This window comes from Parasteatoda tepidariorum, chromosome 1, assembly GCF_043381705.1.
Source record: "Parasteatoda tepidariorum isolate YZ-2023 chromosome 1, CAS_Ptep_4.0, whole genome shotgun sequence".
Classification (NCBI taxonomy): Eukaryota; Metazoa; Arthropoda; class Arachnida; order Araneae; family Theridiidae; genus Parasteatoda; species Parasteatoda tepidariorum.
Genome location: NC_092204.1, coordinates 11,823,738 through 11,847,294, shown reverse-complemented (window position 1 = coordinate 11,847,294; position 23,557 = coordinate 11,823,738). Strand labels below are relative to the sequence as shown.

At 29.9% G+C, this 23,557-nt stretch overlaps 1 protein-coding gene across 2 annotated transcripts in view; it reads left to right on the top strand.

Annotated features, from left to right (window-relative positions):
• The window catches only part of LOC107436239 (photoreceptor-specific nuclear receptor), a 61,765-nt gene extending 55,714 nt beyond the window's left edge, over nt 1–6,051 (top strand). For both annotated transcript variants that reach the window (XM_016047873.4, XM_071187090.1), the window contains exons 4-6: nt 1,504–1,962; nt 3,496–3,651; nt 5,049–6,051. In XM_016047873.4, coding sequence (XP_015903359.1) covers nt 1,504–1,962; nt 3,496–3,651; nt 5,049–5,290 — 857 coding nt within the window. In that variant the 3' untranslated portion in view covers nt 5,291–6,051. The remainder of the gene's footprint in view (nt 1–1,503; nt 1,963–3,495; nt 3,652–5,048) is intronic.
• Nucleotides 6,052–23,557: the final 17,506 nt, after the last annotated feature.

Here is a 23,557-nt window from a genome sequence, read left to right as displayed (position 1 = left end):
CACTACCACTTGGTAAAATCTTCATCAAAAAAGTAAAATGTTCATACATGCGAAGTACATATCATAGTTATGAAAAGCGGCATAATTTTTGTCATTGTTATGCATAACACTTTAAACGGAACAACATAACCCGGATTAATTTGACGACTGAACATCGTTTAGTTACAATTCTCTAGGATAATTTATGTCTTAGTCTGACTGTAGCGTGCTATTGAACTAAAAATTCTTATCGCTTTATGCTATAAATACAGAAGTGAAGTATGCATTATCAATCAATATCAACAAATTAAAAGGAGATAATGATAGCTGACACGAAAGCCTACAAGCATACTAGTAGGAGAACGATACAACGAATGTTATGTAGATAAGTATAATTGCTCTTAAGGCATTATTTTTTTCACTTGATCGCGAGTAGTTTAATCTGTAGGGGTACAAAATGATTTGATAGATTCAAAGGCAAGAATCGCCTCAACATGTCTGATTAAATAACAATGATTGTTACTTGCATAAACAAAATTATAACAGAAAGAGTGTTCATGTTTCTAAGGTTACAATATTCGATTTCGAAAATTACTTCTTACATAGCATACAATTAACTGTTTTTGTGTGTCACCAATAAAATAATATAGAGCGTACGGGCGGTTTTCAAAAACTATATTTTCAAACAAATTACAAATTCTTAAAAACTGAAAGTGCTTTAAAAAATCTGAAAAAAATCGTATTCTTTATTAGGGAACTCATTTTAATGTTGACTATTGAGTCCATCTTCCGGCTCAGAATATATATATATATATATAAAATNATATATATATACAACTACTACAAAGTTCTACTGACAGATATTTAGACTTAATAAAGTTTCTTTACTAGAATCATCGCATTATTTCGCATAATAATAAGTATTGTTTTAAAAAAAATATTTTCATGTATAATAGAAGTTATGTACAGTGCGAAGAGAAAAAAATAACGAATTACTCCGAATAACTTCTGATCTAATAATCGAATCCTAGGACTCAATCTTAATGGTTCGAGGGGATGACCTCAAATAGTTATGATGATTAATTAGTGACGATAATTGAATTTTCAAAATCAGTGTGAATAAACATACCTATTTTCCAGCGGATTCTGATTTCTTAAACAATAAATATAGCAGGCAGCCGCAATCTGTTAAATATGGTCCAAATAGTTTGATCAGGAGTGTGGACCAAAGTTTGAACTCCTAAATATTAATGTTACTTATTACGTATTTCGCCATATATCGAGAGCTTTTTAATCAAATCGAAAAATTTCCCCCACGCAGTTATAAAATTTGTTTATGCAAATATAATTTCATGCAAAAATGCTTTCATGCTTTTTGTAAATATTTGTTATTTTTTATTATTTAATTTAATAATATCTCTTTTTAAAAGAGAAGTAATTTTTGTTTTACTAGAGAATCTTTTTGTTCTAGAATTGTTTTCTTAGTCAAACGTTTTCATTTCTCTCCTTTACTTTCCACAACAGATCTTAAGCCACAAAGTCCAGCCTCAACCAAAAAATCATGTCTCGAAGATTGCATCTCAAGTGACGATTCTAGAAACTCTACACCCCCACCTCAACCTCGCACCAGTCCGACCTCTACTGTCCACCTAACGCCCACCTCCCACATATTCAGGAGCAGTCTGCAATCTCCAGAGAACCTCTCCAGGACCGCATCTTATGTGGCCATGGATCATCCACGATGTGGGGTGATGGGCCCTTCAAACAGCCTGCCACCCGCTTTCTTTGGTCCCTTTCCACCCAATCCCCTGGACACGATATACGAAGCTGCTGCAAAGCTGTTGTTCTTTTCAATACGCTGGATGAGAGGTATTCCATCGTTCTTGCAACTTGGATTTCGAGATCAAGCCATCCTTTTGGAAGAGTCCTGGTGTGATGTCTTTGTTCTGAGTGCAGCCCAGTGGGGATTTCCCCTGCAAGAAGGTACAATTTTCTAACAGTCAGGGACCGATCAAGACAAATTCAGGCCCAAGGCCCACCAAATTTTCCGGGCCCCTTACAAGATATTTTGAAATTAAATTACTGAAAAGTAGTCCTAACAATGAAAAAGAATCTATTGAACTGAATGATTCAAGAGAAACATTCTAAGAAATTTTGAAAGCAGACAATTGAAGATTATTTTTCTAAGATAAAGTTTACGTATCTATAAATTAAAGCAAAATATAAAACAACAAAACAATGTTATATCAAAATAAAAATAGTTTGGTGGCCACAAACAATTGAAATCAGTGATTCTTGCTAAAAGTCACCGATTTTTATTTAATACTGTTTGTTGTAGCGGTTTTTTATTGAATACTTAAACCAATACAAAGCTAGTCCACCTTTCATTAGACTTTTACTACTTTTTGAGGCCCCTCAGAAATTGTGACCCTAGACATATGCCTATTGGGCCTAGGCGATAATCAGGTCCTGCTAACAGTCTTGATTTCTAGATTAAGTCTATACCAAGTCTCTTACAGTCTTGGTTTCTAAATTGTTTATGAGTTTATAATAACATTATTAAGTTTATAATAACACATCTCCAACTGTGTCTTTTTTCTAGACCATACCAAGTCTTTGACAGACTTCGTTCCTAGACTATCTAGTCTATTTAATTTTTTATACTTCTGATTATAATAATATTGCGAATATTTTTATACGATAATTTATGATAGTTAATGTTCATGGCATATGTTACTTAAACTTAAACAAGGAATTTTTTAAAAAATGTATTGCAATCAACAGATATACCGGGATAGCCTGTTTGGTGGGGCACTGCGTACACGTCCAAGAGGTCGTGGGTTTGATCCCAGCCGGCCGAAGAATCCCCATGCAGTAAATGGTGACCGATGCAAGTTAAATCTGTCGAGTAACAAAGTCCTCTATGTTCCCATAACAAATCATACCACTGAGGGTACTGATCCAAAAGTTTTCTTGTCTTCTGGATTGGGTCCAAAATTACAAGGCTACGGAGTTGAACATCAGTAGTCGTAAATCCAAAATTGGGTAGGCTGTTCAACGACGGTTATAAAAAGAAATGAGCAAAGATTTAATTCCAAAATATGTGTTGAGCTATTGCTTTGTGTTCATCGTCTATACAAACATTTTTAGAACATTAATTTGCGTAGTAAGTCTTCATACTTTATAGCAAATGGTATTTTAATCTTAAAGTGTGCTGATTTATTGTATGAATTTAGAAATGGAACAAAAAAACCGTTTAGATGTTTTTGCGATTAGTTTTCGATATCAGCAATAAAAGTCTTGTAGGAATGATAAGAACATTTGTGCTATTTGATTTAAAATATTTAATGGTACGTGGTAATTAGATATTAAGAGAACGAATTTATAGTTTTAGCTTAGTACCAGAGTGAGTTTCCTTTTTTTTTTTAATTCTTATAATACATTTAAAAATATTACTTACGTTGCATAACTTGCGTCAAAGAATTTTTTACGAAATTGTTTTAATCATTTTTACAGGATTTCTTTCATTCGTCAATGTGATAGCACCCGAAAAGCAGAGTTTAGTTGCAACTCAGCTTCATCAAATGAAAAATGTTATGTCACAATTGGTGGCTCTACACGTTGATCACACGGAGTTTTCTTGTCTTAAAGCTTTGGTACTCTTCCGATCAGGTGAATATTCAACGTTTACTATATAATATAGCAATTTAATGAACCGGTTAAAATCCGACGTTTCATTTTTGGAACTTTACCCTTTTTTCACAAAATAAATAATGACAGATATTTTACTTTGAGTATTTATCTAGGACTATCAAGACTTTGTACAACTGACAATATTTATGGTTTTTTAATCGAAACTTTTCATAATGGTGGAGTAAATAAAATTGAAGCGCAAACACAAAGATAATTTTTTTAAATTCCTTATCACTACTTAAAATCATTCATTAGAATAATTATCACGTATTTTACTAAACTATTTAAATTATGTATATGTAAAGCAAATTAAAATCCTTTTAAATCAAATTCCAAATTTTGATGTAAGATTTTCTGGAAAATCTGGAAGAATTGTCAATTGTGACTTTGGTATCCAGCAAAATTTGTTAAGAATGTTATATTTTTCAAGCATATTAGTAGCTAAATGAATAAAATATCCACTTAATGTAAACACAAACGTGCTATCACCTTTTTTTTCTCCAAAAAAAGGTTTTTTCTTCTCATTAGTGCAAAATATGAATCTGTACAAGGAAAATAAATAAAACAAGCAGCGGAATTTACTTTATTATAGTACGTCTTATGGAATGCATTGTTAGAATCAATTGTTTTATGCAAGAAAACGTATCACAAGTGATAGTTTTAGATTTGATTTGCGTAGCATTGGCAGCTAATACAAAGTATATTCTTAGCTTAAATGTAGATCTACAGGAAAGGAAAAACAATGATTGATTTAATAATTGAAATGACAAAATTTACTAATTAGTAGCAAAATCAAAAACGTAGATTAAATAGCTAAAGCCGGGATTTATAAAATGCAATTCTTGACAATAATTATTAGAAAACACAAAACTAACATAATTTTCATAAACAAAAGTGCTGGTTCAAACGTGCATGAACAGTCAGTCCATAATAAGGAAACCCTCCTAGCGGCTTACGATAACATATCCAGACAGGGTTGCTATGCATTTCTTAATCCCAGTTAAGTTGTTCTGTTTATCCATAATTGTATCGACATTACTCAGTCCATATTTAAGCCTATACAGGTTTGAGTAATTCAGCCTGTATTTTTCAGCCATTATAGAATCTTTATTTAGTTGTCATACCCAATCTAGGTCCATATTGCATAATCTAACCACATTCCAATCTTATTCCATCAGTTCATGTTCTTATAAGATCTTTGTCGAACCAAATTGGGATCAAGATAAGATTGTTGCTAGGGTATATTCTATTTCATTTGATTTGAAATCCAGCTCGAATTTTTGTAATCATCTCTTTTTTTGCAGTGTTCGATAAATTCATAGTGTATTTTCTCCATACTCCCTAAATTCATTTTTTAATTCGTTTCCCTCTTTCAGAAGCGAGCGGTTTGAGAGATCCAGTACAAGTGGAAATGTTGCAAGATCAGACTCAGCTTATGTTGCACGAGTACGTCCTAACCAAACAACCACCTTCGAAGGTTCGATTTGGAAAACTCCTCTTGGTCCTCTCGCTGGTGAGAAAGGTGAACGCCAGCGTCGTGGAAGAAGTATTTTTTAGAAAAACCATCGGTTCGGTTCCGATTGAGAGGCTACTTTGCGATATGTTCCAAGCAGCGTAACTTTTAATCGATTATTTACTTTATACTTATAGCTCGAATGGTACGGTTTAAAAAGGGCTGTTGCAATAAAATAAATAGATAAATCTATCATTACTTTGAGAAAGCTCTCGGTTCTCGGATTCTTAAACCAAAACATTGCAATTCCATCGTGCCCGATCTCTGACGGCCGATGATATTCAATTGAAGCCCTAGAGTTGGAATAAATACAATAATGCTGCCATTTTGAAGTTCAAATCATGAAGAAGAAAAAATCCAAGACGGAGATCTCCGAATGAAAGTTTAACAAGTATTATCTATCACTATTAATCTAGAAGATCTCCAAACTCTGGTTTATTTAAATTTGAAACTTTGAGGTGGATAAAAGGATTTTGCATCGAAAGATTGTTGAAGTCTTGACTTTCAAGTAGAAATTCGAAGTGAATATCTTTGAATTAAAAAGAATGCAACTGGAGCAAATGGTTTGAACATATAGATGCTGTTTTGTTAATTGCATGGACAAAAAAAGAAGAAAAAAATCAGGCATCCTATTGAAATCTAGGAGCTGGTGAATAGTACCTTAAGGTGTCCCTTGAAGGAAAATTGGAAGCATTGCATTGTTTAAGTGAACAATTTTAGCTTTACTCAGAGATTATATGCACTTTAAAATCAAGAAAAATGCTATTGTTATAGGTGAAAGGCAAAACGGAGATCAAATCACAAGAAAGTTGTTTCAAACTGTAAAGAATTAATAAAAAGTTATTAAATAAATGTGTTGAACATTGGATTGTCATAAATTTGAAATGACTTGCGATGATCTAACTTTAATCAGACTGTAAATCGTGGGTTTCGTAGCAAAAAACAGTGTACCTGAACAGCTTACGATCTAATGGTCGATTATTCACGTACTAACCTGCTACCTAAATGGTTCAAGGGATTGGTTTAAAAGTATGTAACACACAAATTTTTAATTTTCTATGTATTATTTACCTTTAAATGAAAACATCATAAAATTGATAAAACGTAATCCAAATTTTAAAAGGCAAGAGGTTTGGTGCCAACAGCGGTTAACTGCTCTAGACATATACATACATAAATTATATGCTTGTGTTCACACATCTGAGACGAAATCTTTACGAAAAAAACAACTTTTAACAGCAAAAAAATATTTCGTGTAGGCTTAAAAAAGTTTTTTTTTAAAAAAAACACACAAAAAAAACTGATCAACGCTACAGCACTGCTTTTGTACAAATACCTGGAATCTCATCGAGCGTACTGTACTCCTTACCCCCATCTTCTTTGCGTACAATCTCTCCTAGCTTTACCTAATTTTCCAGATTTTGACTAACCCATATGTTTTGGATCAAATATCCAAATTCGTTAGAAAGTGGATTTTCGAATACAAAAAATCCAAAAAGGTACGTTTTTGGGCTTGAATTTGTAACTTATTTAAGAGTTAGTACTAATAAATTGGAATGTTAAGGTCTTTTCACTTAAAAAGTGCCATTTTAACAAGGAAAACGAAAATCATTAGAAATCAAATCGTGCAAGGAAAATTCTATTCATTCTTCTTTCGACGGCTATGTATATTTGGTTTACTAAAGATTTGTTTAGTAGCTACAATCTGAAATATGTGTTTTTCAATTGCAACCAAGAAGCCGGTTGAAAATTGTAGACACTTTTTCGTTCCTTCTCTGAAACTAACTTAATGAATTCGAAAATCCTATACTCAATCGAAAAAATGCATTTATTTTAAGATAGATAATTTCATCCAAAAATTCGTTTTTTTTTTCTTTACTTAAATTATTAAAATTCTATATAAGTCATAAAAGATTTCTTTTCTTTTTAATTTTCTAAAACACAGTAGTTTTAAATAAAATCACATAATTTCAGCAAAAAATATAAGAGAAAAACTTCAAAAAAGAAATAATAATAATAACAATAATTTATTAAAACTTTAATAAAGAAAACAGCTTTTAAAAAATTTATATTTTTAAAAACTTGGAACTTTTCTGACTAGCTAGAGCACTCAAATCTCTACTTAACTCCATGCCTGATAACAAAATAAGTTTTAATTATTTCCTGACCGTTATAAGTAGAATTTTGCGTCAATCAATATTTCACCTGCCTCGGATGGCCCTTATTTTTCAACTTTTTTAAAGTGATGGAATTAACCCATATTTGCATTACATGTAGAGGAAAACCACGAAAACCTCCCACAATTAGCCTCGACAATCCATCGCTGGGATTCAAACCCGGGGCACCTCGTTAAGAGGCAAGCACTTTATCCCCTAAGAGACCACGGCTTTGAATCCTTTTTCTTTTTTTAAGTTTAGTCTTTAAAAAAAAAATGATTCGTGCAAAATTATACATCAGTTGGACAACAACAACACACTGACAGTATTATTATTTTCCCCCAAAGAACCACTTTCCAATTTTTTTTTTCAATTCTGCTATCTTATTTTCTGGTAGATTTTTATTAACAGTGATTTTTATTTCTAGCTTAAATATTTGTTTTTTCTATTTTAAATATTTTGTTCTACTATAAAAAAAAAAATTTATGACTTGGTACGCCATTTTTTAATTTTTTTTTTTAAATCTAGAAGCACGATTGAACGACTAGTTTTTTGCCATAGATGGCTAAAGTTATTTTGGCAGCAAACAAAAATGGGAAATAAATAAATCACCAAAAGAGATTTATTTTGCACTAAAAGGATTTTTTTCTTTCATTACCAAATCAGGGATTTCTGAACATTTATAAATCTCGCAACAAAGTTTCTTTGGGGATTTTCTATAACCAAACATTTCTTTGAAAATATGGAAAGATAATCCTGACTTCAAAAATGGAATGAAGAAAAAAAAAAGCAGTTGTAAATGATACCACAAAATACTATAATATTCTCCAAAAACATGAAAATAAAAAACAATATATAATATCCTTAACAGAACGATGCTACTTTTTTTTTATAGGAACAAGATTAGGGTGTAAAAGCACCAACAAAATTGTAACTTTTGGGTAATAGCATGATGGTAAGAACCCAACACCATCCGATTATCTAGAGTGCTTGAATTTCTATTAAAGATTGATGCCTTGTTTCTTTAATATTACGAACAAAATTTATCATCATTTTATATCGAACTGAAATTTCGAACAATTTCTGATATAAACTGACGGACATGAAACTAAATAAAGAAAATAATGAAATAAATTTAAAATGTCAATATCTACGTTTTTTAAATGAACTAAAAAGGTGAAAGTGATATTTTTGTCACATCACTCCTAAAACGAAAAACACAAGGCGAATCGCTATCACCACAGGAAATTTCTCCCTACGTTTTAAATGTGATAAAAATAAAACTATCTTTTTCACTTTTAGTCCACTTGAAAATCGTTTTCATTTCATTTTCTCTCTTATTGTTTCATGTTATTATTAGTTCATATAGTAGTTAAATATAAGATAGATTCATTTATATATATCAATTCTTTTGAACAAAAGTTTAAATGAATATAACATAAATAAACCGAATTATAAATAGCAGTACCGAAAAAGGGAAATCATTTCCAACATATTAGAACAAATTAGATTACCAGCCTTTTGATAATTTCACTTCTATTTGGAGTGTTAAGAATTCTAACTGAAAATCTCTGACAGTAATATAATCTAATTCTGAATATCGCCAAATTCAAAAGATACCGAAGAAAAAGAAATGGCTTCTTTATGAATGCATATCTGCACTAGTTCAATTACATTTATAGAACATGAGCTTCGCCCTTCGAATGAATGGCATAAATTTGGAAAAGTTTTGCGAGCAAAATAATAACAAAAACCCTGGGGAACATATTCGAATGTGACAGAATCGGAGGCAAGTAAAACCTAATCAAATTCCTGACGTCATCACATTCAAATTTCGCCATTTGTATACCGGCGGAATAGAACGTCAGTTCGCGACGTGATAAAAGTTTGTTTAGGGAAAAATAATCATAACAATAATAAAGATGTAGGACAGACGGGTAGAGAAACATCAATAAAAAAAAATAAACAACATCTTTTCAGTTAGATTCGGAGTGCGAAACTCTTTTGAAATCAACAAGCGAGCTCGTGGATTTCGACGATAACTGAATTTGCGTCAGATTCTATAGGCGTTCCATTGCTCTTTGATCACCTTGGCAGGCCCCTTAATCACAAGGTATTCAATCCAGGATGTCCTGGTTGTCACGTGACCGTCAGGGCTGCTCAGACTGCCTATTCAACCGGATAATTTAGTTAATTTATCAGGAACCAGGAGAGGGTTCTTTCATTTAGCCGGGATCTTCCCTTTCAATGCTGGGACCGTACACAAATTGCTCACTGAGACAAGTGCAGCAAATGAGAATCTGGAATGTATTAGGATGAATGAATTTTTGTAAACCTAATTTATGAAGGATTTAGTTAAAATAAATGGCAATTGCACCGGAATTTCATTATCATTTTTCTAGAAAAAATATATTCCAGACGATATCGAATGTTAAACTTGATTAATATTTGATTGTAAGTTTTGTTTAAAAAAAATTGACATTCAAATAATAATAGGTATTCTGTAATTACTACTCTTTATACACATTTTTAGAATCCTGCCAAAACTAAAGCCAACAATGAACATACATAAGGGGGTCGAAAATTAATATTAAAGCAAGGGAAAAAAAACGCCATCGAAATCTAACGAATCACTAATGAGAAGGATAGGGCTTGAAACATCAAAACCTATTTGATTCCTGTAGGAAACAGATGGATTGAAAAACGATTTTGAAACATATCCAAGCGTCATCCGGCAATCAAACTAATTTTGAGGGTATAACTGAGACTCATACCCCCAGATTTCGATAGCAATTTCGTTTTTACTATGCTCAAAATATTATTTTGAACTCTAGTAATGTTCGTACTTTTTAGACTTCATTTTTTGCATTCTAAAAATATAGATTAAGGGTGGGGATAACAGAATACCTTAAACACACACATATATATATACATAGTCGGACCTCTATTTAACGAAGTCGCTAAATCCCGATAATAAGTTCGTTATATGGAAAATTCGTTAAATAGAAAATTACATTTTGAAATGCTTGAACAACACAAAACAGGTTTTAAATTCATAAACACTAGACATAATTAAAATAGTAATTGATACACCTTTATCTTGTAAACTATTATCTACAATTTATTTTATAAATCTTAACCATAAAAGAAATTTGCATGAAAGCAAGAATAGAGCAAAACATTATTTAGTGTTACACTATCATGCTACATACATTTTAAATATACATTATCACATGCGTTCTTAAGTTTAATTGCTACTGATAAAATCCGTTAATTTTGTCTAAGTTTTTTGCCTAAAATGCTAACAAAAAGAAAAATGGATTTTACTACTTTCTCTAAAAGTTAATAGGCTCCAAAAATGTATTCACGTTCTTTTCCCCTATAAAATGAGTTAACAAGTTTGAAATGTTCCTAAATATTTTGGGAAATAGGGAAAGTGAATCTCAAAGAAAAATTCACTTCGCTATTTGGAAGTTATTTTACGAAGAAATTTCCAAAATGTTCTTTGTTCCTCGAAAAAAATCGCAAAATAGAGAAATTCGCAAAATGGAAGTTCGTTAAATAGAAGTCTGACTGTGTGTCGGAAAGCATTCGTTGTTCAGCAAAACAAACTTCGTTTAGTCTTATAAAAAAAAATATTCAGAAATGTAATTTCTTCATATTGCACCTCTTTGTTTTATAACTTTACACTTTAATCTATCTTGACGCTTAGACTTCAGAGGCTAAAAATTTTTTTAGAATTTAAATAATTAAGACTTAAAATGTATTTAAGTAATTAAAATTTTTTAATGGATGGTGGTGAAAAGAAAGGAGGAAGTACTGTGCTTAGCTAAACTTTGAGAGGGTAAAAATGAAATTTTTTCACACCTTATTACTTTTTTTTGGTGGTGGAAGACAAAAAAAAAAAAAAAAAGAAGAAATATAGGCTTCCCACTTTATTTTGGAAATAAAATTCACTGACTTTTCTAGGAAAATTTCAACAAAATTCAGAATTACATTTTCGTTACATACCGCAATATTTTATAAGAAATTTATTCACTTTTTTAAACAGAAATATGCCAAAAAGCATAGAAACTGCATTAGCATGGAAAATATGCCAAATATTTAATTTTGAGCCGAGGTAGCTCAGGGGATAGAGCGTTTGCCTTCCAATGAGGTGAACAGGCTTCGAATCCTAGCGATAGCTGGTTGATACGACTTCCGCACATGACTCGCACCGATCACAGTGCTCAAGTAAAATATCCTCAGTGGTAGATGGATCTGGCCGTGGGAGGTTTTCCTCTCCAAGTAACGCAAATGTGGGTTAGTTCCATCAATCCAGATCATCTACTGAGGACATATCATTATTCCTTCTGATAGTAAATGAAATCGCTCTTCACCCCAGGTCGTTCAACTCTTCTTTGATGAATTAATTTATCATGATTTTTTTTAATTTTCTTCATTCTACATAGGTCAGGGGCTGCCAAACTTTTTTGATCATCGACCCCTACATAATTTTTCGAAATCTCCATCGACTCCCATAAAAGTAATTTTCTGTTAATTAAAATAAAACTCTATTAGATACTGTGTTTGTACAATTATTTTGTGATTTTGAGCATTTATTAAAGTAATAGTACATAGTGTAACAATAGTTTTATGAAAAATATATTAATGTTGAAATATAAATACCTTAATATTTATGAAATAATAAGTAATTATAAGTAAGTAGAAATAATAAGTAAAGTAACTACGGATTTATTGCTTTTTAATCAATGACATGGGTGTGCCTGGTGTTTTTTTTTCTGCAAGGTTCGTTATATTGGGTTCAAATTTGGTCAATTTTAATCTTAAATTCCCTCGAAACTCCACATTTAATTTATTTCTGTTCTTAGCTAAGATTGGATTTACGTGACTGAAACCGGCTTCAACCATATAGGAACTTAGAAATGCTATCATAAATCGCTGAGCTATTTCGTAAAGTCTTACATACTTTTGCATTATATTTATATTTGTCCAAAATTTGCTTATTGTTAAATTTTTAAAAAGCGTCTTTGTTTCAAATCCCCATAATAATTCAGTAAGCTCATCTTGCAGGTTGATGTCCACGTTTTCAATTTGAGCAGAAAATGGCACAATAATCCAGTCAGGGATGTCAATGTTTTCCAAATCAACAAAGCGCAGTTTAAAATCGTCGCTCAATTTTTGAAGAATACCTGTATATATTTCCAAGTCTTCTTCTTTTATTTCTAATTGTCACATATCTGAAAAATACTGATAATCCTTCGACCAATCGACCCTTCCGGTTCGGATCGACCCCCCGCTTATGTTAAATAGACCCCTGGGGGTCTATATAGACCACTTTGGCGACCTCTGACATAGGCAAAGAAAAATTATAAATATAGCAACATTTAAACTTGCAATAGCTCAGATATATCTTATGCTAAATAGCCTGAAAAGAGTTGGGACTACAGTGACAAATATAAAATTTTTTTTTTCAGTATTTCAAAAGTTGTATAAAAACTTATTGGTCACGGTGTGTGTGTTACCGGAATTGTTGACAATCAGAGAGTCGCTTTGGTAAATGCTCGAAATATACACCTGGTCTAGTTAAGTGCCACTGCCCGGTATGTCCTACATCAATGTTTTTTAAGGCTCAGTTAAAAATAAAGAAAAAATATTTTTTTAAAAAGAAGAAAAAAGTTATTAAAAGATGTTTTTTGAAAATATTCACAAATTAATTTTTTTTAAATTAAAAAAAAAATAAGGAAAATATATAATCCTGTCATCAGCTCACACGATTATATCCGGAAAAAAACAGTGCTTCCTAATATTGCATCAATGTAACTAAAGAAAATCATGTTAATACAATGGTGTGAGGAGCAGCTAAAAATAAATAAATAAAACGAAAACAGAACTTATTAAGGATAAAATGTAGTTATCGTAAATAGCTTTTCTTTTTGTCTTTATATATATATATATAAATAAAGTACATAAATACTTTATATATTCAAATTATGACAATCAACTATCAATTTTTTATAGGATAATTGGAAGCGAAATTTCATAGCTGTTCAATTCAGGGCCGGATCACGGCCCGGGGCCCCCTTAAAAAAATGTTTTTTAAATAAATTTAAAAAAATTAAGAAAAACAATAATTTAAAAAAAAATAAATTTCAAATATATATCAATAAAATACGATAATTTTTTTAGTTCTAATTTAACAAAATAAAGTAAAATTTAATTTATTTTAAATTTGCTTTCTTAAACGAAAAGATATATAAATATTTTTATATTTGAATAAATAAAAAATTTACGAGAAAATTTTTTTAAATCTAAAGGCCCCAAAAATTTGAATGGCCTTGGTTCAATCATTTCGACGTAACATAGAGAGCGTGAACAACAGTTGAATTGAATTTATTTCTAAAAATGATAAGGCATTAAATGATTTCAAGTCAAATTTTATTGAGCAGTGAAAAGATATAACAATTGAATTGATTTAACAGCTAATGACATATTTTTTTTTACAATAATTCAGTTCAAAAATTAAACCATAACAATAGTAATAAAATGTACAATTTACAGGCAATAAATAACATATTTACATGAACTAAATTGGACATTCATTAAAATAAAAGAACATTTACTTTCACTTGGTTAGCATTACTTTGTTTTGGTCTCCATAGTTTTTCTGTACGCCTAGCTTCGATGCAAAGCGTTTTCCAAGGCACATATATCTTTGCTTTTGCCATAACCATTCAAAACCACTAGTTAAGCAGGCCATGAAAAATTACAATTACAAATAAATAATTAAATATTTTCACTTAAAAATTTACACCAATTGCGAATACAAACTACGTAATAGGTTGTTATTCAGATTCCCTTTAACTAAAGTAGTCCAGAAAAAAAATTTACTTTTTCCCTGATTAAATAGATTTGGTGCCAACTCTGATTGGTAAAATTAAAAACACATATTTTATTTTTAACAAAATTTTAAAAGAAAAAATAGAATTTGTTTAGAATGAAAAACATTCAAATTTAACCCATTCATGTCCGATAACAAAAAGATAATATTTGATCTAATTCGATTATAGTCAGGGTAAAAAAAAATTCTACCTTGATGGGCACTTTGCCAAGTTTTGTTAGAGAGTTATAGCGTCAAATGACAAGAGTGGATAAGTGTTTTGCATATTTTAGTCTAACATGTAGAACATTATAAATAATAAAAACACTTCCAACTCTCGATTGCCAAAAGAATAGTAGAGCATTGAGAAAAAAATAATTTTACGTTTCTAATGGTTAGTATTAGTTTTGAAATAAGTGGCCCCAGATTAAGCATTAAGTGTAAGAAATGATTAAAACCTATACATTATGTTTTATTTTGATTCATTTTTAATAATAAAATTTAATAAATTTTGGTACGATAAAATTAGTAAGTGAAGCGGTTAAAAGGTCAAGCACAAATGGGCTAACATGAATATTTTCCCATTACACTAGGTATTGAAAATTAAAAAATTCCATTTATCAAATTACAGTTCGTGAAATTTAAGAAAAATCAGTTTTCTTCCCCCACATGATTATAGCTTTTAAACTTAATTAGGAAATAAATGAAATTCATCTTAAGAAGTTAAAAGTAAATTTGGTGATTCAAGTGAATATGTCATTACAGTAACTGTAAGAAAAAGTTAACCTGTAAAAATTACATAAACTGTAATTATAACTTATGCGGCAGAGTTAAAGTTCAGAACTCTTATACCCATAACTAGATTGTAATTTTACTTTAAACCATATTAAAAGCTTGGGAAATTGACAAATAAATAATCACACAAAATTAACAACTTATTAGGTACTTGAACTATAAATGTGAACCAATGATTTTAAAGTAAATTTAATAAATAAAAAAAAACAGCTGTTTTTCACCTTTTAACTGTTCTGAACTAGATATTGCAGTGTAGTTGCCGGTAAAAAAAATGCTAAATAGTTAAGAAAATAGGAAAAAACTTAAACATAAAAAGTCTACAATTTAATAATAAAACAAAATAAATAAATGAAATTATGACAGTGTCTACTCAAAATTTAAGCCAAAGTTCCTTTATGTCCTAATCACAATAGAGACTCCTATTAACAAATTAAAGTATAAGGAGCTCTAGTGTGATTAGAGCAAAAAAAGACTTACTTGCTGCAGAAAAGTGTTTTTAGAAGCTAGTTAAAAACTTTAGCAAAGGGTCTGCAAATTCTGAGGGTCCGGTGGCCACAGTGCCTAAATACTACATATTGCGAACAATATTTTTCTTCGATGTCGTTTTGGGCCGAAGATCTTCAGGTGGCCTGTCCATTTTAGTCTTTGATCTGATATTAATTTAATTACGTCTGTTTGAAGATCCTATAAGGTTCTGAATTTGTTCTTTTTCTCCAACCATCATTACACTTTACACCTCTCAAAATACTTCGCAGTATTTTTCCTTCAAAAACCGCTAAAACTTCCTTACCACCTTCAATCACTGCCCACGTTTCAGCAGCGCGTGTAACTATGGGCCTGATCAAAACTTTGCAGAACAGTAATTATGTTTTCCTGCTGATGAGACTAGATTTTTAAATATTTTTGTATTCCATAAAACCACCTGTTGCTCTGTTACGTCATTGATAGCTTTCAATTCAGAGACCAAATAGGTGAAAAGATTAACTACGTCAAAACTGTAGTCACCTATTTTGAGATGTGCGTTCATTAAAATTGTCATGTATTTGGTTTCGGTTGATTGAATGAAAGATACATTTTCTTTGCCTCTTTTTGGAAGGGAAGAAATTCCTGTTTGAGAGCCTCCGTTGTCATGGCAACCATAGCAATATCTTCAGCATATGCAAACATTTGTGGAAAATATACTTTTAATTTTAGGTTTTATTTTCTTTTTTTAATTTTAAAAATTCTGAAAACTTACAAATTTCTGTTTTTGAAAAATGGACCCTGCCTGCAAGAAACTTTGTAGACCCTTAGTTAAAACCATGGTAGCAGAATTTATTGAGCCGATCTGCAGCACAATTTTCATAGATTCAAATTTGTCTGTGACTCTTAACTCAGCCAGAGAGCATAATTGGTTATCGGAGATGAAAAATAAGCTGCAGTGCCTGATGCAAGGTATATACTGCCATGGCTGCAAAATGATAGGTTTTATTAGCTTTAATACAGTTTTGGACAGTGAATCCATAATATTTTAATCCAAAACTCCAACCTTGTTATGAAGATATGTTAGATAGATAGTTTTAAACAATACCCTTGTGAAACACAAATGTTGAAAAATTTATCAGTAAAGAAGTTAAAAATACATATATTTGTAATAATTTTCATAGTTTGCTCTTAAGCTTGTCCTTATTTCTGGAGATTAAAAATGTTGTGCGTTTTAATGAAGTTTTTACAAAGTACAGTAATTCTTAATCATACCAAATAAAAGTAGATGGGAAAGAACAAAATTAAAAAGTATAATTTTCATGCAAACTTAATAAAGTACTATTTTTTTAAATTTTTACAAACGCTAATACCTGATAGTTTTTATTATTATCTGCGTAGGTGACACAAAATACAAATGCATAGTGCATATTGCACTATTAATGTATATTTACGTGCATGTGTTTTGGAATTTTTAATCCACAAATCAAATTAGCAAAAAATTAATACTGCACTTTAATGTTACTTCTACAATAGCCTATCTTTTTAGATCTAACTAAAAACTTATCATAATGCAATTGGTGTGTATTTAAAAAATAAAATTATTTATGCTAGATAGATAGATATTTAAATTTATTAATAAATTTAACAACTACAATTTTTTAGTTATTCCTTTTAAAAATAACGATTCTTTAAAATTGCTCATTAAATAAAATTACGATTTTTCATGTCGCAGAACATGATGACAATTAGTGTGTTTTTCCCTTAATATATTAAAGATGATTATTTAAAATAATTCCATTCATTATATTTATTGTAAAAAAAAGTATTTTAATTGAAAATTGCATTTAAAATTATAGACTTTGTTCATACTGAATAATTTTAAAATCTGCATTGGTAAAGATAACCTTTAAGTTATTGCAATTGCATAATATTACATAGTTCTAACTATTTTATTAGAATTGTGCAAAATATCTAATCAGCAATATATTCTGAAATTTGTTCTGAGACCTACATACTTTTTTTTTAATGAAATTTAATCTAACTTTTTAAGAGAATTAAAAAGCTAAATCTACTTTATATCGTAAAGACTATATTTTTAGAAAAAATTTCTAAAATTAAATCTAATTTTTTTTTCTCAATTCAATTGGAAAAAAGTAGAAAAATTTCTCTAAACTATTGTATGCATTAGAGTTTCAAAGTAATTGTTAAATTTTACAGCTAAGAGACTCAATTATTGTTCATTTGTTTGTAAGGTAAGCTATATAATTTACAAATGACATCTTTGTAAAAGTTGTATGGTACAATTTGTGAACAGAAATACACTTTTAAGACAAATGTCAAGCTTAAAATCGCTATGGCACCTTAAGCAGTAGTTGAATATTGAAAATAAATTTTAAAATATAATAGCTTGCAGTGATTTTGGACAATGATGAAAGAGGTAATATTTGCAAGACCAATACAGATGTGGATAAATGGACGATGCATTGTGGAAACAATGTTAAGTGCATTGGAGAAAAAGATGATAGTAATAAAAAACAACTACAACAGTGGTTCCCAAATTTAACATGATCCCTGACACATTATTTAATTGTCGGTTCACCCTAGGTGCTGTATGATGATTTTTATTTAAAATGGGCACAATTAACCGCTTCCCTTAACAATTTTTTTGAAACAAAAAGGCAAAAAATCAACATATTTTTTTTATTTTGTTAATAAATACAAGGAACTAAAATAAAACATAGTACACAAGTTCTAAGTTAAAAATTTGATTTTTTTTTTTATGTGCAAAAAATATATAATTACCCAAATTATCTCGAGCAAATGAAAAAATTTAAACATTAGTTTTCCAGGGTGCGTAGCCAAATAATTGAACGAAAAATAAGCACCTTTTAAGCACTCAAAAAATATTTTTAAGCACTTAAAAAAAATATCATAATTAGGCAGGGTTGGAAGGTTTTGATAATTGACGCTTTTATCTTGTTTTAACCGTCATGTCAATAATTTTGAATCACGTAAAACGAATGGCGTTTTCATACGCTACGGTCTGACAACACGCCGAAATAGATTAGGGTTGAATTAATTATGAAAACGTTGAATAAAACAACGTGAACTGTGTCATTTTGCCTACTTTGAAGTGAAAATCAACAGTAAAAAAAATCTCATTTTGAAAAAGGGAAAATTAAGCACGTTTTAAAAACACCCAATGAAAGAAGCACCTTTAAGCACTTTTCAAAAACGCCAGGCACCCTGTTTTTGTATATGTTCTAAACTAAACTCAGTGGCACTATAGCCCATAGAGGGCCAAGACCTACTGTGCCCATCACTTTTCTTGACCTTGGGCTCTGGGGTGCAGGAGCAGACGTTCCAGTCAGGTGGTCAACCGAACGTGGAGCCCCCAGTGCACATTCGTTCCCAGGCATGCTTGGTACTCATTTATCGACCCACTGAAGAGATGAAAGGCTGAGTCAACCTTGCCCGGCCCAAGGATCGAACCCAGGGTGGCACGGGAGCGCAACTACCACTCAGCCACCGGGCATCTTGTATATAATCACATCTTCATAATCTGAAAAATCATCTGCATTACCTTCGCTCGCCATTTTTTTACTCTTTTTTTCTCTGTAAATTCATCAACCATCGTTTGTACAATTGTACAAAACACGTCTGCAGTCCCACAAATAGCAAAACTCCCAAACAAAAATTAGCCAACTTCCAATCACAGCAGATTATTATTTTTTGTTTTAGTTCCGGCCGAATAAAAATGTGATCAAACATAACATATTGACGAATTATGCTATGCCCTAGTTTACTTGGGATAATAAATATTTGCAATATATACATACCCGAGTTAACCCGGGATAAACAGGGAAGCGGTTAAAAGTGGAAGTTTTAACCTGGTTAAAGTGGAAATTTGTAACACATATTTTAAAGCACTTTTGGAGTAAACCTTGAATTACAAGTATGCCATTTTGTACAATTTGGGAGCCACTCAACTAAATACTATTTCATACAAAATGCTTCTCTTATCTAATATGGGAAAACAAACATTTCATACTTAACATTCTGAAAATGATGACAGTTTTCTAGCTTAAAATGCTCAAATTTACCAGAAGAATATTTTTTCTGATCAATTAGTGAATTAAGTTGATGAAAGAATATTTATTATAGAGAAGTTTGTCCACTTTGTAAAGCAATGTAAAAATAATTAATATTCTTGTCAGCGCAAATCACTCAATTTTATATGTGCAAACATCAAGTAAATATAGGAAGAAGAAAAAATACTTTTTTAAGTGCACTGTGCTTAACTATCATTGCATGAATTATTTTTGAAATAAATTTAAAAACCTGATATTATTTCAAATTTTAGCTGTACATATACATTCAAAAAATATTTTTAAAAAAAATTAAGATTCAGTTTAATAACAAAAGAATATTTTAAATAATGAACTAATTTTACATGCTTAAAAAAATAAATTCTGAAAAACAGCTCAACATAAATTGGAGAAATAATATTAATATGTATGAATTCACTTTAAAGAAGATAAAAAAACATAAATTATACAACTAAAAAAGTTTTTTTTTCAATGAAAATTCAATTCAATATATAGATCATATCATATTAAGAAATTTAAACTCATTGCATAAAAACACAAGGAGTTTGATACATAACTAACGTCATAATAATGATAATTAAATGTAATATTTCAAATTCTTATCTTTTTTCTTATTTTTAAAACTTAATTGTGTCAGAAATCAGAAAAAATATTAGTGATCAAACTTCTTTCTATATTTAAGGCACACAATTATATTTTATCTTTTTTTCCTGTTTTTGCTCATTGCAAAGATATATTTATCAGGAACACTTATTTTAAGACCAATATGTCTGAAAACAGCATCAATATCGTTCACTTTCTAATGAAATTAACACATTAAAACATTTATCAGTAAAAATGCAATAATAAATGAAATTATCACAAAAAATATAAAACTTCAATAAATTTTTCTTTTTAGTTATCAGATATTACCAATTAAGAGTGTAGAGAAAGATCATTTTATGAATTTGAGAAAACCAGCTTTAGAAAATAAAGATGGTATTAGGCTTACAAAATATTCTTTTCAATAGTCTACACAGGGATGCACAACCATTTTTTGGATAGCAGACTGCAAAAACTAAAATGAAAGTTACCACATTGGGAGACGTAATATTGCAATGTGAATTTAGATTCAATTTGAAAGTAATATTACACATGTACAGCGAAACCTCTCGTTTACTACGGAACTCTCAGTTCCATAGTAAAATGGTCGTTAATGGAGGTTGGTCGTTCTTAGGGGTTACCTCCATTGACTTCAAAATGTTATCAAAAGTGCATCATTTTTGCAAACGAATTTAAATTTAGTTCAGGCCTGTTTAGACGATCCAATTTCTTGGACAGAGATTGATTGATATTGATGGAAACTTGTTTTGCTTTGAGCTTTGATCGTGTAAACAAACATCCAAGAACTTGGTCCAACTTCTTGGACGATAGTAGAGCATGTTCTACTTTCCATCCAAGTTTTTTCTCCCTTAACCAATCAGCGTCTTAGGTTTTGTGACGTCAACAATCAGGCAGCAAATTATGTCATCTTCTTGTCTGTTTTCATATATTTTAGTCCAAATAAATTGATCTGTTGCGGTTTATTTGTGTTATTATGATTTTATTTGAATTTATTTAGTAATTTTAAACTTATGTAAGTATTATTTTAAAATGTAGAATATGAACAATGCGCATGCGCAAGCTTTTCCTTCAACGAATCAGCGACATTCAAGAACTTGGATAGTGTCAACGAATCATCAAATTTCTTGGACAGAGAAATCCGTCCAATTTCTCGGATTCAAGAAATTGGACCGTGTAAACAGGCCTTTAGTGTCATCTTCTTGGTGCGGAAATGCCACATGTTAGCGTCGTGAAAACTGGATGATGAATAAAACTTAGCGTCAATAAAAATTATTAATTTTTCATTTCTTTTTTTAGAGATTTTGGATATTTTTGTCATACCAAAAAAAAAAATTGCTTGACTAAGTTCTTCTACTGCGAACAAAACAGAAATTTTTTTAGAGCGTTCGCCTCCCAACGAGGTAACTCAAGTTTGAAATATGCATGGTTTACAATCCCCTTGCCGCCAGGCTAATCATGGGAGAATTAAGTAGTTTTCCTCCCCATGTAATGCAAATGCAGGTTACATCCATCAAAAAGTCCTCCAAGAAGGCTAGTTTGTCCCAGTGCTTGATCCAGGAATAGCCCTTGTCTTTTGAGTTGGGTTAAAAATTACAAGACTAAGAAGTCGAACACTGATAAACTTAAACTCAGAATAGGGTCCGATATTCAACGGCAGGTATAAAATACAATATCATAAACAAAATTATTCTTACAATTATTATGAGAAAAATCAAAAAACTACTTATCATTAACTGTCAATAACACTACAGGTTGAAATGTTGATTTATGTCTTGAACGGTAAAATACAAAAACACTCATTATTTAATAATTAAAGAATAACTTAATTACTTTTAGTTATAGCATTAATAACTATTTATTAGCAGATTAATAACTTAAATGGAGTAAAGAAGAAAAAAAAGGATATTTATAATAAAAAGAGATATTTGATCATATTTATACTCAAGGACGGAATGATGGACATTTTAACTATTGCACAACACATAAAATGTACAGAAAATTTCATTCTTGATTTATATCCATAAATTAACTTAAATATTGAAATTCTAGTTTCCATTAATTATTTCATTTTTTAAAATAAAAAAATTATGCATGAAATATTTTTTATTTCATTTTTTAAATCATTATTTGAACTCAAACAAATAAAAAATAGTTTGCCATCTGGGAGTAAAATTAAATAGTCTTCCAAACAGTAACATAAAATAGAAGTCACAAAAAAAATTAAATACAATGAACAAATGAGTTCAATACATATTTGCCTTTAGATATAAGTCCAAATGTGTAACGATTTATACATCATGCAGCTTTTAAATTATCATCATCATCAAATAAAAACTTTTTTACTAATAAAGCTTTAACACTATAAGCTACAAAATAATAATAAAATAAATAAATAATAGGGGATATCTTTAATGACAATTTAGAAAATATTTTATCAACAAAATTTTTGTGCTTCAAAGTCATTTTTTCTAATTATTCAAAACATTTATTCAAGCAAGTATTAATTTAAGACATTTATTCTTTTGAAATATCAATTATATTGAAAAGAAATGTCAATAACATATTCCATTAATTTAATAAATATCTCAAGTAGAAATCTAAAATAACAAAGCAATGTTTTATGTCATAAATTTAAGGCAAAATTTGCATTAATTATTTTGCAAAACATCTGCAATAGATAAATAATAAACTAATTTGAATATATATTTAAAGATAGAAAATAAATTAAATTAAAGGATAGATAAATATATGATTCATTAACATTAGAAGTAATTTTTTGGTGTAAAAAGTCATCAAATTAATAGGATATTATAAATAACTGCCGAGTGGCATCATTTATCTCTCATTATATACTGTAATATTAAGATCAAACTTAAAACCTTTTAATTATAGTTCCAATAATTTTTTTCCCTAAATCAGGACAAGTATTTAATTAAGCTAAAATACATTATTCGTAATATTTATTTGCACTCATACTTCAATTCAACTCTTTCAATTAACTTTGTAATTTTCAAAGACAATATGTTATTATAATTGAAAATAAAAGTAACACATTACCTTTATTATTTTTCTAAGATAATACGCTATTATCTTTGAAAACAATGGTAATGCATTATCACTGCTAATTTTAAAGATAATAAATATAACTGCTTATAATTCTTCACAAAGGATAATAGCTGTTTAACATAAACATTTATTTTAAAACAATCATAACTTCATTTAAATATTTTATATACATGCTTTTAACTCAAAAGTTTGCAAAACACTTCTAATACAGGCAACAATTATTCTTAAAAAGATATTTGAAATGTTCCTGAAAAATATGAAACAATTTAATAAATTTATTAATATTTTTTCCCCTGTG